Raw genomic sequence first — 15,538 nt, forward strand, 5'->3', positions numbered from 1 at the left:
CTAGTGAAGAGGCAGAGGTGAGTTTGCATGAGTGATGGGATTATCCTGTCATTTATCTTGAGTTAAATTTGAGCAATAATTAATCAAACATTAAGCAATATGTATTTTTCTTAATTCATAGGTAAACAAGGGGGAACATGTGACTTGGCTGTGCTACAACAATCAAATAAACAATGAATAAAAAAGTCTGTTAAAACACGTTGTGTGTTTATTGTGCCGATGTTCTGTAATTTTTCTGTCCTGTTAAATCTACATGTTAAAGTTCAAATTGGGCCTCTATAAAAATACTAGAAGTATATATACAGAACAAATAAGGCAACAATGAGCACATTGTTAATTTTTATTTGCATTCATTCATAAACATGCTGGACATGAAAAGTTCACAGAGCATAAATCTGGAAGTACCACAGAAGCAGTTAAAGGATAACTCCGTGATTAAAAACTATTAACAGGTATTTGAAATTATTGCAGCTTAAATCAAAACCCCATCATCTTTTTTTTTAACCCTTTTTCACCAAAGACAGTCAGTTTGGTTTGTTACTGAGACAGCTCTTCTGAGCTTAAAACTCAAAAGTAATTTTTGTAAGTGTGCACACTTTCCTCTGCACATCTGAGGTGTTGGTTGAGGTTAGCAAGCCTGTTGACCGTGGGCTTTATAACCCATTCTCATTTCAGACTAGTTGGTTTGGAATGGCTGTTAGTGATCTTGGAATGCCATCCTTCAACATCCAGCATCCCACGTGCAGTTTGAGTGTTATCTTTTACTCAAACAGAGCTTTATTTTTGACATACAAATTGCCATGGTATTACAGACGCTATCTCAAGCAGAACTGGAAAAAGTCACACATGCTTTCATCTCATCATGCTTGCACTACTGTAATTCCTTCTACTTGGGCCACAGCCAAAAAGTCCATCTCCCACTTTCAGCTCATTCAAAACTCAGCTGCAACCCTTTTAACAATTTCAGAAAGGCATAACCACGTCACTCTTAACCTTGCTACACTACAATGGCTACCTGTTAGTTACAGAGGTTATTTTAACTTTTATTTGTTCTTACAAGTTCTTGATTACATCTATATAATGGATTTATTTAGGCCTTATTAGCCAAACCCTATGGTGGCCCTGAGAGGCCAAACGGACGGCAACTTAAGAAAACACCAGCAATAAGAAAAATGCTGTAAAAGCACACAAAACAGAATGGAAATAGGAAAAAAGAAAACAGAAATATAGGAAAAAACACAACTTCTTTTAAGTGGCTCCCAGCTCAATTCTTAGCATATTTTGGTTCCTGCAACTGGTCCGTCAGGTTATTGTCTCCCCAGAAACACTTCCCTTGTGTTTTTTCCTATTTCTGTTTTTGTTTTTCCTATTTCTGTTTTCTTTTTTCCTATTTCCATTGTGTTTTGTGTGCTTTTGCAGCGTTTTTTTTTTATTGCTGATGTTTTCTTAAGTTGCAGTCCATTTGGCCTCTCAGGGCCACCGTAAAACCTTTCTTGAGGGACAAGCATGGTTCTGGCCTGGTTCTATGAAGAACTGTGCAGACTATGTTATACGTGGTGTTTCTGTGTATAGTCACCAGGGGGCAGTGTAAAAAACATGTGGGACCACTAGTACTATGGACTACACTTGTTTATGGTTGTGCTGCTGTCGGTCCACTAGTTTAACGAGAAACAGAAAGCAATGAACTCTCTCTGTCCTCTTTAAGAAACCTTTTCAACTCATCAGACTTCCATCTTTGCAAAGCATCATCACTGTTCTGCTGTGTGCTGTTGGCTTTTTGGAGCACATCTGGGTTGACTCCATACCCAAAAATCCTTCAACATGGTAGCCAAATACATAAACAAATGGACGCAAAAACTGTGGAACTCTACCAGAGGAAACGTAGTTAGCAAACTATGTTTCTGCTTTTAAATCACTCCTCAAAATTTACTTTTACAGGACAGCTGTTTTCTTCATTTCTTGAATCTGTTTTATTTCTCTACCGCCGCTTATTTAGTTGATTTGTTATATTATTCACATTTGTTCATGTTTTATGGTTTGTTTCTCAAGTCTTTTTTTTTTTTCATTTTTGACTTTGGGCTGTTTTACCATCTTCCGTAAATCATTTTGTAACTATGTTTTGAAAATAAATCCATTACTATTATAAATGTGGGGGTGACATTCTGGTACTGGACTAGAACTGGGCCTTTCCACCTCTCTCTTAGACACAAAGAAATCTCAGCCAATCACAGCCTTCACTTTTCATGCCTGCAGAGGAGCAAAGATGTTATTACGTGAATCTTTTTAAATCATGTTCCTGTGAATCTTTGGAATTTGGTTCCAAGAAATTTGGTATACAACCTCCCCTTTGGAATCAGGACAGACAGCAATAAAATGATGAAAACTGTGGCGGTTTGTTAAGAGATGACAGAAGCCAAAAGTTCATGTTGACAAAATAGTAAGACATTAAGAGACCAGGGGCCTGTTCTTCGTACCGCGCTAAGTGAGTTAGCTGGATGAGATTGTTGACGATTTCGCGTGATCCTGGATCGTTCGGTTCCCCGAAGCCCATCCGGGACTTGCTGTCATAGCAACAGAGCCGTAAGCGTAAACCTGCTGGGGAGCAGGTTTACTTTATGTAAACAGGATTAGATCGCGGCCACGCAGGTATGCCCGCGTCATTCATACGAAAGCAACAGCGATATTCCACCACTGTTTCACCATAAATAAATAACATCACTGTAACCAAAGATAATGCAGCACTTGATCCTTTTATTGATGTCACACAGATACATACAGGTCAGTCCCCAAAAAAAGGGAAATGTACCAGTAATCACGCCATGTCATGTAGGTGACCACGCCAGATGCAACACACATGCCAGAGTGGGAATAGCACATTACGTCGTGTAATCACGATGACAGCCCACGGCTATAAAAGCGAAGGTGGAAGTGGGAAGTCTGTCGCAGCCATGTCCTGTCCGTTTGTACGCGAGCCACCCATTGCGGAAGGTGCAAGAGTGATAAGGAGAGTGTTCAGAATCCAACGTATATTGCGGGATAGACAGGATCCTTTAGCACAGCGCGACAGTGTGCTCATAGAGAGATACCGATTTTCCCGTGAGGGTATCATCTACCTAACCACCCTGCTGGATCCCCATGTTAAGAGTACCACTCACCGTAGTCGGGCATTAACAACTGCACAGACTGTGTGCATTGCCTTGCGTTTCTTTGCGAGTGGCACGTTCCTGTACGCGTGTGGAGACGCAGAGAACGTTGGCAAAAGTGCCGTCTGCCGGGCCATTCGCAAAGTGTACCTGGCACTCAAGCATTACCTGGGTGTGTTTGTGGTTTTTCCAAGCCACGTAAGACCACAGGTCGTCAAACAGGGCTTTTTTGCCATTGCAGGTACAGTAAATTGTATAGTGTATGTGATGCAATCATGACCTATGGCGGTAACTGTAGCTCGAGCGTCCGCAGGCTTCCCGAATGTGATTGGTGCCATAGACTGCACACACATTGCGATCCAGGCCCCCCCAGGCCCCAATGAAGGGGACTTTGTCAACCGAAAGGGGGGCCACAGTATAAATGTGCAGGTGAGTAATACTGACATTCCAGATGGCAATATATAATGGGAGACGTGTGTTCACACATGATACAATCCCCCAGATGGTGTGTGACTCCATGTGCCACATCACAAATGTGGAAGCTAAATGGCCCGGATCAGTGCATGACGCACGGATCTTCAGAGAGTCAGGGTTATGCACATCATTTGAGCGTGGTAAGTAAGGGAGGCTTATATTGATACTACATACACCTTTCGGGCCTGACATAATAGCAGTTCCCCACTACACAGGGGCCTACGATGGGATCCTCCTCGGGGACAGAGGTTATGCATGCAGGCAGTACTTTATGACACCGTTCCCTGACCCCGACCCTGGGCCACGAACCCGCTACAATGCAGCTCTGGCCAGGACAAGGGCACGCATTGAAATGACCTTTGGGCAACTGAAGGAACGGTTCCAGTGTCTGAGACGCCTGAGGGTTGCACCTGACAGGGCATGTGACATCATTGTTGCATGTGCCGTACTGCACAACATTGCCACCATCATAGGGGAGAGGACCCCCGTGGTGGAGGTGCAGCCTGAAGATGACCTCCAGCCAGTGCACTTGGACCAACCTAGTGGCAGAGCTGCACGGGACAGGATTGTGCAACACAATTTCGCATAATAAAGAAATGACATGACATATTTTCTATTGACGTTTATTTGTGCACCGTTGTCTGTCCCATCACACACAGGCCGGTCATCAGAGTTGCCTGGAAAGACAGAGCATATATGCTGTGTCACGCAAGGTCAGCAATAGTGCACCGAGTGAACGTGTGTTCCTACTCACTCTGGAGTTCCCCTTGGAGCAACTCGATTTGCAGTTGCAGTTTTTGCCTCATTAGAGCTTGTAGTTCGATCTCACCTAGGAGCTTTTGTTTCTTCAGCTCAGTGTACTCTATTTTCTGCTGGAGACTTCTCTTGTAGAGCAGACGAATGCCACCCTGTGTCGAATGTAGTGACAACATTTAACGGGGGATGCATGTCACATGGGCAGTATAATTAGTCACAACACAGCCCACCTCTGTATCAGCAGGCCTCTCTGCCGGCCTCTTGGCCTGCGAATCATACTGCAGTCAGACACACATGGCAGTACACAGGTGGATGGCAATTCAGGCCAATGCATGCATGTACTCACAGGGTCTTCCTCCAGACCACCGCCATCTGACAGGGTTGCGTCACTGTCCTGTGCAATGGTAGCACAATGGTGTTACAAGGGGATGTGGTACAGCCTATTGGTCTGTACAATTGGGTGGGGACAGGTATATGTATATCTCCCAACTTACTGTGCATGCTCCAGTCACCCCTTCCATGGGAACAGGTAAGAGTGATGGGGTGTCATGTAACACTACACACAGAGGAAACCCACAGTGCCAATGTATGTCACAGTTCGAATAGCATTTTCATTACGGCAACAACCACACATTTTACATTGTGCAAATGGCATCATGGGCCCACTCACCAGTTATGTAGGTGCTGCTGCTACTGCACCCCGGCTTCTGCTGGTCTACGGAAGAGCTGCCCCCAGGGATGCCCTCAACAATGGGTCTGGTGGCATTCAACCTTAGAGCCAGCTCCTCTGCTGGGGTGTGACGAGGGGGTGCAGGACCACCACCTGTCTTTTGTTGCTCTGCCCTCTTCTTGGTTGCTGTTATACACACACACAGGGATTGTTTCAGGGTGTCTTTTCATGGGACTGACAGCAATATACGTGTTGGATATTACCATTCTGTAGTATGTTCTTGTATTTCACTTTTACTTGTTCCCATGTTCTGGTGGGTCCGGTTGTGGCTCTAATGTGTACAGGGATATCATGTGATATGGTTTGATATGTTACATTATGATATGGTATGGTGTCATGTGATATGTTGCATTACTTACGCGTTTAATTTGTCAGCAACTTTCTGCCAGCCCTCTCTCCTTGCCTTTGCAGCCTTCGCGGTGTTCCCTTGCGTTTTGATTTCACTCTGGTGCTCCTGAAATCCCTCTATCAAGAGTTCTTGCTCTGCCGCGGTGAAATACTGGGCGCGCTCCTTCGCCATTTTCGCCAACCAATCAGCGGGTTGCCGATCACTGTTTCTGCTATCGATGCGTATCCCCTTTTACGGCACCCAGTGATCGCACATTACTTCATCCAGCTGTACTAATCGTCAACAGCAGGTGTGTTCGGGGAACCGGATTAGCGCGCTCACGGTTAGCGCGATGGTTTGGTCTTGGATGTTTCATTTGATCTTGGATGTAGTAAGCGACGTACGAAGCACAGGGCCCAGGGGCCTGTTCTTCGTACCTCGCTAAGTAAGTTAGCTGGATTAGATTGTTGACGATTTCGCGTGATCCTGGATCGTTCGGTTCCCCGAAGCTCATCCGGGACTTGCTGTCATAGCAACAGAGCCGTAAGCGTAAACCTGCTCGGGAGCAGGTTTACTTTATGTAAACAGGATTAGATCGCGGCCACGCAGGTATGTCCGCTTCATTTATACGAAAGCAACAGCGATATTCCACCACTGTTTCACCATAAATAAATATTATCAATGTAACTAAAGATAATGCAGCACCTGATCCTTTTATTGATTTCATACAGATATATACAGGTCATTTCCTAAAAAAGGGAAATGTACTATTAACATTCTATTACATGTATGTGATTATTACAGATGTAATTCATATTTCAGAGTAGTAATTGTAAATTACTTCGTGTAATCAAGATGAGAGACCACGGCTATAAAAGCGAAGGTGGATTTGGGAAGTCTGTCGCAGCCATGTCCTGTCCGTATACGCGACCAACCCATTGCGGAAGGTGCAAGATTGATAAGGAGAGTCCTCAGAATTCAGCGTATATTGCGGGATAGACAGGATCCTTTAGCTCAGCGCGACAGTGTGCTCATAGAGAGATATCGATATTCCCGTGAGGGTATTATTTACTTAACCAACTTGTTGACGAGGGGGTGCAGGACCACCACCTGTCTTTTTTTCCTCTGCCCTTTTCTTGGTTGCTGTTATGAACAAACTAACAGAGTATTACAGGCCAGTATTACCTTGCCAAGAGACGAAAAGCAATCTAAGAGATAAATATTACCATTCTGTAGAATACTCCTGTATTCCACTTTTACTTGTTCCCATGTTCTTGTGGGTCCTGTTGTGGCTCTAATGTGAAAGGGGATATAATATAACATATTATAATATAATATAATGCCATATGATATTGGACAATATAGTGTCATATGATAGATCTACCCTACCGCCTACTGGTGTTGGCCAGAGGGGCCGATGGCGCGATATGGCAGCCTGGCTACAACCGTAGCTGCCTCCACCAGTGTGTGAATGTGGGAGTGAATGAATAGTGGTATCGTACAGCGCTTTGGGTGCCTTGGAAAGCGCTATATAAACCCAATCCATTATTATTATTATTATTAAATTACCTACGAGTTTGATTTGTCAGCAACTTTCTGCCAGCCCCTCTCTCCTTGCTTTTGCAGCCTTTGCAGTGTTCTCTTGCGTTTTAATTAAACTCTGAAACTCCTGAAATCCCGCACTCAAGAGTTCTTGCTCTGCTGCCGGAAAATACCGTGCACGCCCCTTCGACATTTTCGCCGACCAATCAGCGGGTTGCCGATCAGTGTTTCTACTATCGATGCGTAGCCCCTTTTACGACACCCAGTGATGTCACATTACTGCGTCCAGCTGTACTAATCGTCAACAGCAGGTGTGTTCGGGGAACCGGATTAGCGAGCTCACGGTTAGCGCGATGGTTTGGTCTTGGATGTGTCATTTGATCTTGGATGTAGTAAGCGACGTACGAAGAACAGGCCCCTGGACATTAGAATTCTTAGTGGACTGGCTTTTGTGTTTATGATAGATTGATTGCAGGTTGTAAGGCATTCACTCCCAGGCTCCTTATCGTTGTGGTCAGAGGTCAACCTGAGCACTTGGCTCTTCACAGTCAATATTTTTTGCAACTCCTTCCTTCTTCCACCTCCATTGTAAGTTGCTGTTATGGATCAGATCTTCATCTTGGTCAACAAAAGAACGCACCAAGGGTCTTTAATGTTCTATCCCTTAACTGCTGCGTTGATAAAAACGCCGCCTTTTGTAGGTGAATTGCTGTGCATTGTGATAGATGGATCCTCAGCAACTTGCAGAGTAATTGCATATTTTAGGGCCCTCAGATGAATTATCCAGGGCTGATCCGTCATTATAATACTGAAGCTCATGCCGTCATTCGCGGTGAGAAATGTTGCTCGATAGTGGTATTTGCACAGCTGCAGGGGGTCATAAATTATTACAGAGGACACATGAGCATTAGTTCAACTCTTTCATCAGAAGGTCTTAAACAAGGTAGCCTCCTCCTTCGTCATATGTTGTCAAAGAGGCTCTCTCGTGCTTCTTTTTTCATGTGTCCTGGGTTATCTGTGCTATGACGTCTACATGCAACAAAACGTTTTTCTAAATTGTTTTAGGCACCAGTCACCTATTCATTTTAAGCACTGACACCCTCTTCATGAGAAAAAGCGACTATCTGAAAAGAGTCAGAAAAAGCAAACCAAACCTTACCAAACCAAACCATAGCGCTGGTGCTGTGTTCTGCTTTGTGGTTGCGATGTTAACATCACATGTTATCACATGTATAATTCAGGATAATCATGGGACAACATGAGAAGATTTTGTGCTATTTTAGCATGTCTTCTTCAAGTACACATTTAAGTGGTCCTCTGTATTTACAGACCGTTTTTTATTCTCAGAGAGAATGATTCACACTTGAACCTCTATCTGAAACAGGCTGTTTTAGCCCTTCCCACAAAGAGCTGTGCACCTGATATGAACATATTAGGATGTAATACAAAAAAATATCTAATCACCTGTAATGTCCTCCCTTAAAAAAACAGCTTTTATATGCACTTGCATTAACCCATAAGGAATTACTATTGTTCTGGTGCTGAAGTTTTAAAATATATTAAAAAACAACCATATTAGGGTCATGTTTTAAGTTTTGGAGTAGATGGTATATGTTGTGGCAAACCTTGAAGGTCATATTTGACTGACCAGTAAAGGTGGACAGTACGGTTAAAAGTAAGTGGTTCCTGGATTACTTATATTTCCCAATATAAAGTTCAATATTTAAATCAGCCATGTATGCAAACTCCATTTCAGCACCTGGGGATCGAACCACCAAGGCCTTTGGCTTCAACTACCATCCGATCCATACATGGGCCACCCACAGTATGGGTGGATCAATGGCCCACGTATGGATCAATGTAAAATCTGTGTTGGATTCATGTGATGAATGCAAGAGAATCAAGACATGACGTTTCACCTTTAGATGTTTTGTTTCATTGTGGAACAGTAAAATGCACAATTCACTGAAACCGATTAAAGTTTTCTTCCTTTAAGTCATGAAAAAGTAAGTACATCCCAAGGAAACTACTGATTTGTTCCAGTATATTTCAGCAATCAAATGAGTGATGAAACAGTGCCTGTTCTTTAAAGTGATGCTTTCAGATCTGTAAATATAGAATCAGGGTTGCCAACAATAAGGTCTTCTTTTAGACAGGAGGGATGTGTCTTATTTAAAACCTCTTATATTCTGGGTCTGCTGCTCTCATTGCCACTGAACAGTGCGGTTTCATGATCACATGGAGAGCTAAAGAGCTTTCTAAACCTTCGGGGTGGATGCCAAACAGTCTGGTAAGGGATTTAAACTGATTTGAAACCAATGATTCCACTGTAAAAGAAAATCTTCAGGAAGTGGTTTAAAATTTTGAACAACTGCCAGTTTCTCCAGGTCTTAAAAATTTTAAATTCATTATAATTGTCATTATAATTGTTTGATATTCAGACTTGGGAACATTGGCAGCATTTTTTCTCTCTGGCTGTCAAAATGAATACTCTGGCACGTGGCCATAGTACTGGAAGGAGAAAAATAAAATATGAGAAATATGAGTACGAATGTACAGCAAAAGTATTTCAATTAATAAATGTGAGCAAAAACTAAAGTGTTACACTTTTGCACATTGAACGTTTGGTAATACTCCTGATATCAGTCATCCTGGTAAAGAGGAAAGAGGCTTTTATGGTGCTTATTAAAATGATGTCTTGCTTCTAGTGTAAATTTCAGGTGATGATAAAAACCTGTGTGCAGCTTTGTTTTATGGCAAAGACTTGTTTGCTATATATTTACGTAGATATATTGGTACTAAAACTAATATGATACACTCAATGTGTGTGTGTGTGTGTGTGTGTTTATGAGAATGTGTGTAAATTGATGCATGTGCCCAATGCCTCTAATGTCTCTCTGTCTCTCTCAACGACTTTTCATTCTTGTTGTGAGCAGGATATGGATCACCACCGTTCATCGCTCGGATGCCGCTGTTCGGTGCCTGATAACTCTGTCCAATTAGATCACAGACGCTGCTCGTGCTCGCCGCCTTAGCTCACTGCCTCAGCTCGTCTCTCCGGGTGACAAATGTGACAATTACCCAAAGCACCAGGAGCTGCTGTTCATTCCTTATTAAAGAATCAATCAGGACTAGGCGTGCTGGGCCCTGAGGCACTGGCACTTCAAGAGCCCTGAGGATGTAGGGCTGGAGGTTATTCTGCATGCCGACTTTCAGTTTTTAAGAGTTAAAAGTGCTTGTTTTTGTTGCATAAGAGCAAATTAAAGCACTTATCTTTTACATCCTCAAACTTTGCACTAACTGGATGTTAATATCCTGCAAAAACCCTACAGAAAAATAGATAAAACTTCCACAATCAGATTGGAAGAAATGCTCCATAATTGGCTCCATTGTTTCACCCGACAGCTCTCTCATGGGCGGCCACGTATCCTTTCAGTCAAACAGGTGCAAAGGCTCAGACCAATCAGACAGGCAATAAATGCTATACACGTAAGTACAAACTTAAAAACTCATATAACAATAATAAAAGTATACAATGGTTAAAAACAAAAAGAATAAACACTATAAAAAATTAAGGAAAAAACTGCAGCCAACACTACAGTGCAGTCTGTTGAACTCTTAGCCTGACCTCTCTGGGGTATGGGAGGTGGGATTCAGTCCTGCATCACAATCCACAAGGAATGAATAACTTCCCAGGCAGCAAAGCAGTTCTTCTCCCTCTCCTTCATTTAGCATCTCTCTAAAATAGAGGACCTCACCGGTACATAATGTAGAGGTGAAGATTAATCATCGTCTCCTGTCCCTGGCTACTGGGCCTTAAGGTGGACTGACCATCAAGGTGGAACATCTCATTTGGTAAATCACACGCTTTACACTTTACTTTTAATCTCTTGCTGTTTTTTGCTGATTGTTAAGCACTTTGATCAACCCTGTTGTTTGTAAATGTGCCATATAAATGAATAAACCGGAACCTACTCAGAGAGGAACATCAAGGTGTCTAATAGAATCCCTTCAATAGCCTACGACACATTCTCACACACACAGTCTTCTGGGGACCATGGGTGCTGAACATAAAGGGTGCTCCAGCTGACCAACATCCACAGCTACTGCTATAATACAGGTAATTTCAAATGCAGTCTTCAAACATCTCAACAAATAACAAAAACAGAAGATTTCTGTGCAGCTGGCTCACAGTTCGTCTCCTAGCTGAAGCGACAGCGTCTGTATTTTCCAGTGGGGGGGACAAAAAAAGTTATAAATGCGATAGCTTTACCTACGAGACTGAGAAAATAAGGAGAGAAAATACAGATTTCTTCATTCTCTACAGATTGTTTTATTCAGTCCATTAAATGTTTTTAACAAATGAAATGATAAAAAGATTCACGTTTGAAAGGTTTATCTGGGCAGCTAAACAGAAGTGTTTGCAGTTACAGTTCACAATAATGAACTGTGCACGTGAGCCTGTGGTATCCATGGTGACTGCCGTAGATTAAATCATGGGTAGCAACAGAGACATTATAAAAAAAGGAAATGCCACTGAAATAAAGTGAAATCTACTGAAGATATCCACAACACCAAAGATGATGATAGTAATTTAATAACCAGCACAAGAAGCTTTTAAAACCTAAATTTAAAACTTTTTAAGTTTCACATTTTCACATCTTGTTCCATATATAATGTTTTTTTTGTGCTGATAATCACTGAAATTAAGGTTATTTATCTAATGAGTAACTACCTTAATATATATAACCAAACTGCTTTATCATTTATAAATGGTTCATTTTTGTGTACAGTTGTTATGTAGACATATTATTGGTATAAACACTTTCATTCTTGTTTGCAAAATTACTTTTATCTGGTAACTTTCTTGGATTGTGGCATGCAGGTTTTGGAGCTACATGCAGCACAATTTTTCTGACACAAATTCTTCTTCTTCTCCTCATTATTTTTGACTGACAGCAATGCTGTGCTTTCACAGCTCTGTTTCAGGAAGGTGTAAAACAACATGCCGAAATAGAGCAAAATAAATAAGAAATTGCTTGTTGAGTGGGTGTACCTGAAAAGAGGATGACAAAGACACAAACTTGTTTTTGTATTGTTAATACCACTGATTTTAACTCTTTACATACGTGTGCTCAGATATAGTTTTATTCTTGTTTCCAGTGCAGAGGCCTCTTAGAATACAGAAACACAGCTGTGTTGTATTTTGGCACCACTGCATTCAACCGCTGAATGCATTCCACCAAAGGATCGGCAGTGTGTCCCAGAGGAAGTGCTCATTCAAAATAAGTGATCACAGCAGATAAGATGGTCAGGAAGTCAGAGACAGAAACACCAAAGAGAATCTGGAGGATTTTCAAATTAAAAGGCTCAGTGCAGGTTAAACATTTTAGCTATGAAATGCTTCTTGGTGTAATTTGATGGTGTGAAGTCTGCAGAGATGCAATATTGAAGACACACCAAATGTACTCCCAGATTTATGCTACCTTTATGCCTGCTGTGGGTTGGAAAGCACACAATATTTCATTTAACATCTGCTTAGATATCATAGAACACACTTGGATAAATCCACAGAAAAGTGAGTCCTTTCACCCTGTGCACTGACCCTGCTTGATTCCACCAGTTACAAGAGTTTACTAACAATCATACTGTGCAATATGTCTTCAGAGACCCAGACATATCATGACTTCAGGAGAAAGATTCATTGAATAAAAGTAGAACTATGTGAAAGTCAAGACTGCAAGGGTCACAGCTACAGAGCTCAGATAATAGCAGCTACTTATGCAATATTTATAAGGAAGCAAGAGGTGGGCAAAGGGTTTATATCTTCATTGAGAGGACAACAAGATTAGTAACAAAAAGCAGAAGTTGCTTTATACTGCATGGTATATAAAGTATTTCTGGTGGAGAAAACCTTTCCTCATCTCAGCAGCACATACAGAAATTAAACAAGTTTTGACAAACTTCGAGACAGACTAAACATTCAAAGCATAAAAAGTCAAGTCTTTCAGACCAGGTTCGTAAATGGATTTTCTAAAGCAGTTCATCATTCTGTAATGAGGATTGCAAAATCACAAAGTCACTCTTGTCTGCTCTTCTTCTGTCAAGACAGTGCGCTGTAAACATTTTCCATACCTGTTGGTAATGTTCTTGGAAAATACTCAGTGTTTACACTTCTGCATAAACCATCTGCTGCCTTTTCAGCTAAGAGACTGACGTTCATAGTTTGGGTTAAAGTGCGACCTTTCACACCATTAAATAGAATAGCATAGAATAGAATAGAATATAATTCAACTTTATTGTCATTGCACATGTCACAGGTACAGGGCAACGAAATACAGTTTGCATCCATCCAGAAGTGCTTTAGCCATGATATAGATATATTACAATATATATTAGCAATAATATAGATATGTAAGTATATAACAGAAATAGGTCTATTGTGGTATGTAAGTATGTACACGGTATGAAGTATGTTATGAATATGCTATAAGTATGTACAGGCTATGAACAGGATATAAATATGAAAAAAAAAAACTATACAGAATATGAAATAAAGAACTATACAGAAATATGAGATATAAAGCTATACAGAAATATACAGAACTATGCAAGTTGTAAACAGTTGTAGAATTAAAAATTATCGTATTGTATTATATTGTACAGAAACATTAAAAGTCCAACTTTTAACAAACGACACTCTCCTTAGTTTTCTTAGACAGACTACAAGGTGACACAGGTCCTGCCCAGGTGTGCACATGTGATGCTTCGTGTGCAAACTCTGAGGCCACTCAGCTTCTCTCCCTGTATGGACACATGGCTCTAAATGAAGATTAAATCCTGTTCGATGCATTAATACAAAGCATTTTCCAATTTTCTATTTCTTGGCTTCGACTTCCATCGCTCACTTACAATTTCATTTCAGTCCTCATAACTACTACGATGGTGGTGATTACTGAGTCATTACAGCCGCTATAATGATATAAGCATTTACACCTGATTTGATTCTAAACTCATTATCTGTCGTCTTTGGGAGGATGTTATGAGAAGCTGCTGTTCACTAACATTCATTTACTCATGCACTTACTTTCACACACTTACCTCTTCTGTTTAGAAGAGGCAGACAGTTATTTGCCAAATCATCCAGAGACTAACCAGCAGGGTATCTTAGCTTGAGTTTGAGATGGCAAATTTATAACAAAAAGCCTGCAGTACAAAGTGGAGGTGTGAGCAGGAAGGGGAGAATATGGGAAATGTAGGATTAAATATTCTTGGTTGTTTGTTTTTTTGTATAGAATAACAACAAATGAGTGATTGTAAATGTTATTCTTCTTTAAAAAATGAAGTCAAGGTCAGACACAACAGAGGCAGGATGGATAGTTTTAATTACATTAACTCACAAAGTAAAGAGAAGTAAATAAGTCGAACAAGCTCAGGCAGGAGGATTCAAATTATCCAGTGCCCCTGCCTGAGGTTTCTTCCTGTTAAACAAGAGTTTTTCCTTCCCACTGTCACCAAGTGCTTGCTCATTGGGCATAGTTTGATTGTTGGGGTTTTCTCTGTATTATAGTAGGTTCTTTACCTTACAATATAAAGTTGTGATTTGGTGCTACATAAATAAAATTGGATTGAAAAATAAAAGACTGGAGTGGAGAGCAGACAGGTATTAATGTCCTGCAGTTCACAGCTGGGACAAAAAGGCAGCAGATATCTGTGAAGTTAAGCGTGTGTTCAAGCCACAAATACACGTAGTACTGTGCTGTTTAAATCTTTGTGATCAAGGTCTCTGAAAACAGGATGGAGGTTTCTGGCTCAACTTTGAGTTCTTCTAAGGTGCCTGGAAAAGAGCAAGGGTATAAAGAGGTCGAAACTGTATAAATGTAGCCTGGGAAATTAGCGGCCTCACAGAAAGCAATAACAGCACTTTAACAACATACAGAGAAGGTACAAAGAGTAAAACACAAAGAGACAAAAACAAAAAAAACACTGAGTGAAAATGTACAAAAGGACAAATATACCAAAAAAAGGGATCTGGCTACACATGTTAGTTTCCAGCCCACTTGGCTGATATTGATCACCAACACCAACAGCTGCAAACATATACACCCTATTGTTAAAATACTGCCTGCTAAGGTATTTTGAGTATTGACACAATAATATTTCAACACATTACAGGTGGATTTACCAAGTACTTTACAAAGCAGGTCAACAGATGTGTGAAGAAAGGTGTGATGGGATGAAGCTTCATTAATATGCTAAGTAAGTTGAGTGAATTTTCACCTCGGTTTTATTCCAACATATGAACAACACTGATAGAATGAATGTTGTTATGCTTGCAAATTTTGACACTGTGTGGTCTATGTGGTTAATCTTTGAATTCAGGTATTTTCAGTGCGGTTGTCACATGTGTACAAAATCAAGTACCTAGCCAAGGAGTCTGCCTTTACCAACACTTGTGAAAGAAAGGCTTGTTTCAAAGATTTTAAAGATGAATTCAAGTGTCTGTTATACTGTATTAGGATGTCATCCTTGCAGCAATTCAGGTAATGAAATTTCTTCCCTTCT

The 15,538-nt window shown here is 41.0% G+C and overlaps 2 protein-coding genes across 2 annotated transcripts in view; one reads left to right on the plus strand and one right to left on the minus strand.

The window, feature by feature from the left end:
- Positions 1-15,538, plus strand: part of LOC147325565 (regulator of G protein signaling 7-binding protein B-like) — a 267,021-nt gene that overhangs the window by 132,406 nt on the left and 119,077 nt on the right. The gene's annotated exons all lie outside the window — the stretch shown is intronic.
- Positions 4,364-5,623, minus strand: LOC147325574 (uncharacterized). The gene is made up of 7 exons (XM_086297748.1): positions 5,463-5,623; positions 5,307-5,374; positions 5,044-5,229; positions 4,868-4,929; positions 4,720-4,767; positions 4,604-4,639; positions 4,364-4,525 (listed from the first exon to the last, which is right to left on the minus strand). The coding sequence occupies exons 1-7, from the start codon at positions 5,621-5,623 to the stop codon at positions 4,364-4,366; spliced, it is 723 nt and encodes a 240-aa protein (XP_086153874.1).

The sequence above is a fragment of the Aulonocara sp. 'chitande type north' Nkhata Bay genome, linkage group LG7 (genome assembly GCF_057382095.1).
Source record: "Aulonocara sp. 'chitande type north' Nkhata Bay isolate Kocher_YH1m ecotype deep benthic linkage group LG7, A_spYH_male_GT1.1, whole genome shotgun sequence".
In the NCBI taxonomy this organism is placed as follows: Eukaryota; Metazoa; Chordata; class Actinopteri; order Cichliformes; family Cichlidae; genus Aulonocara; species Aulonocara sp. 'chitande type north' Nkhata Bay.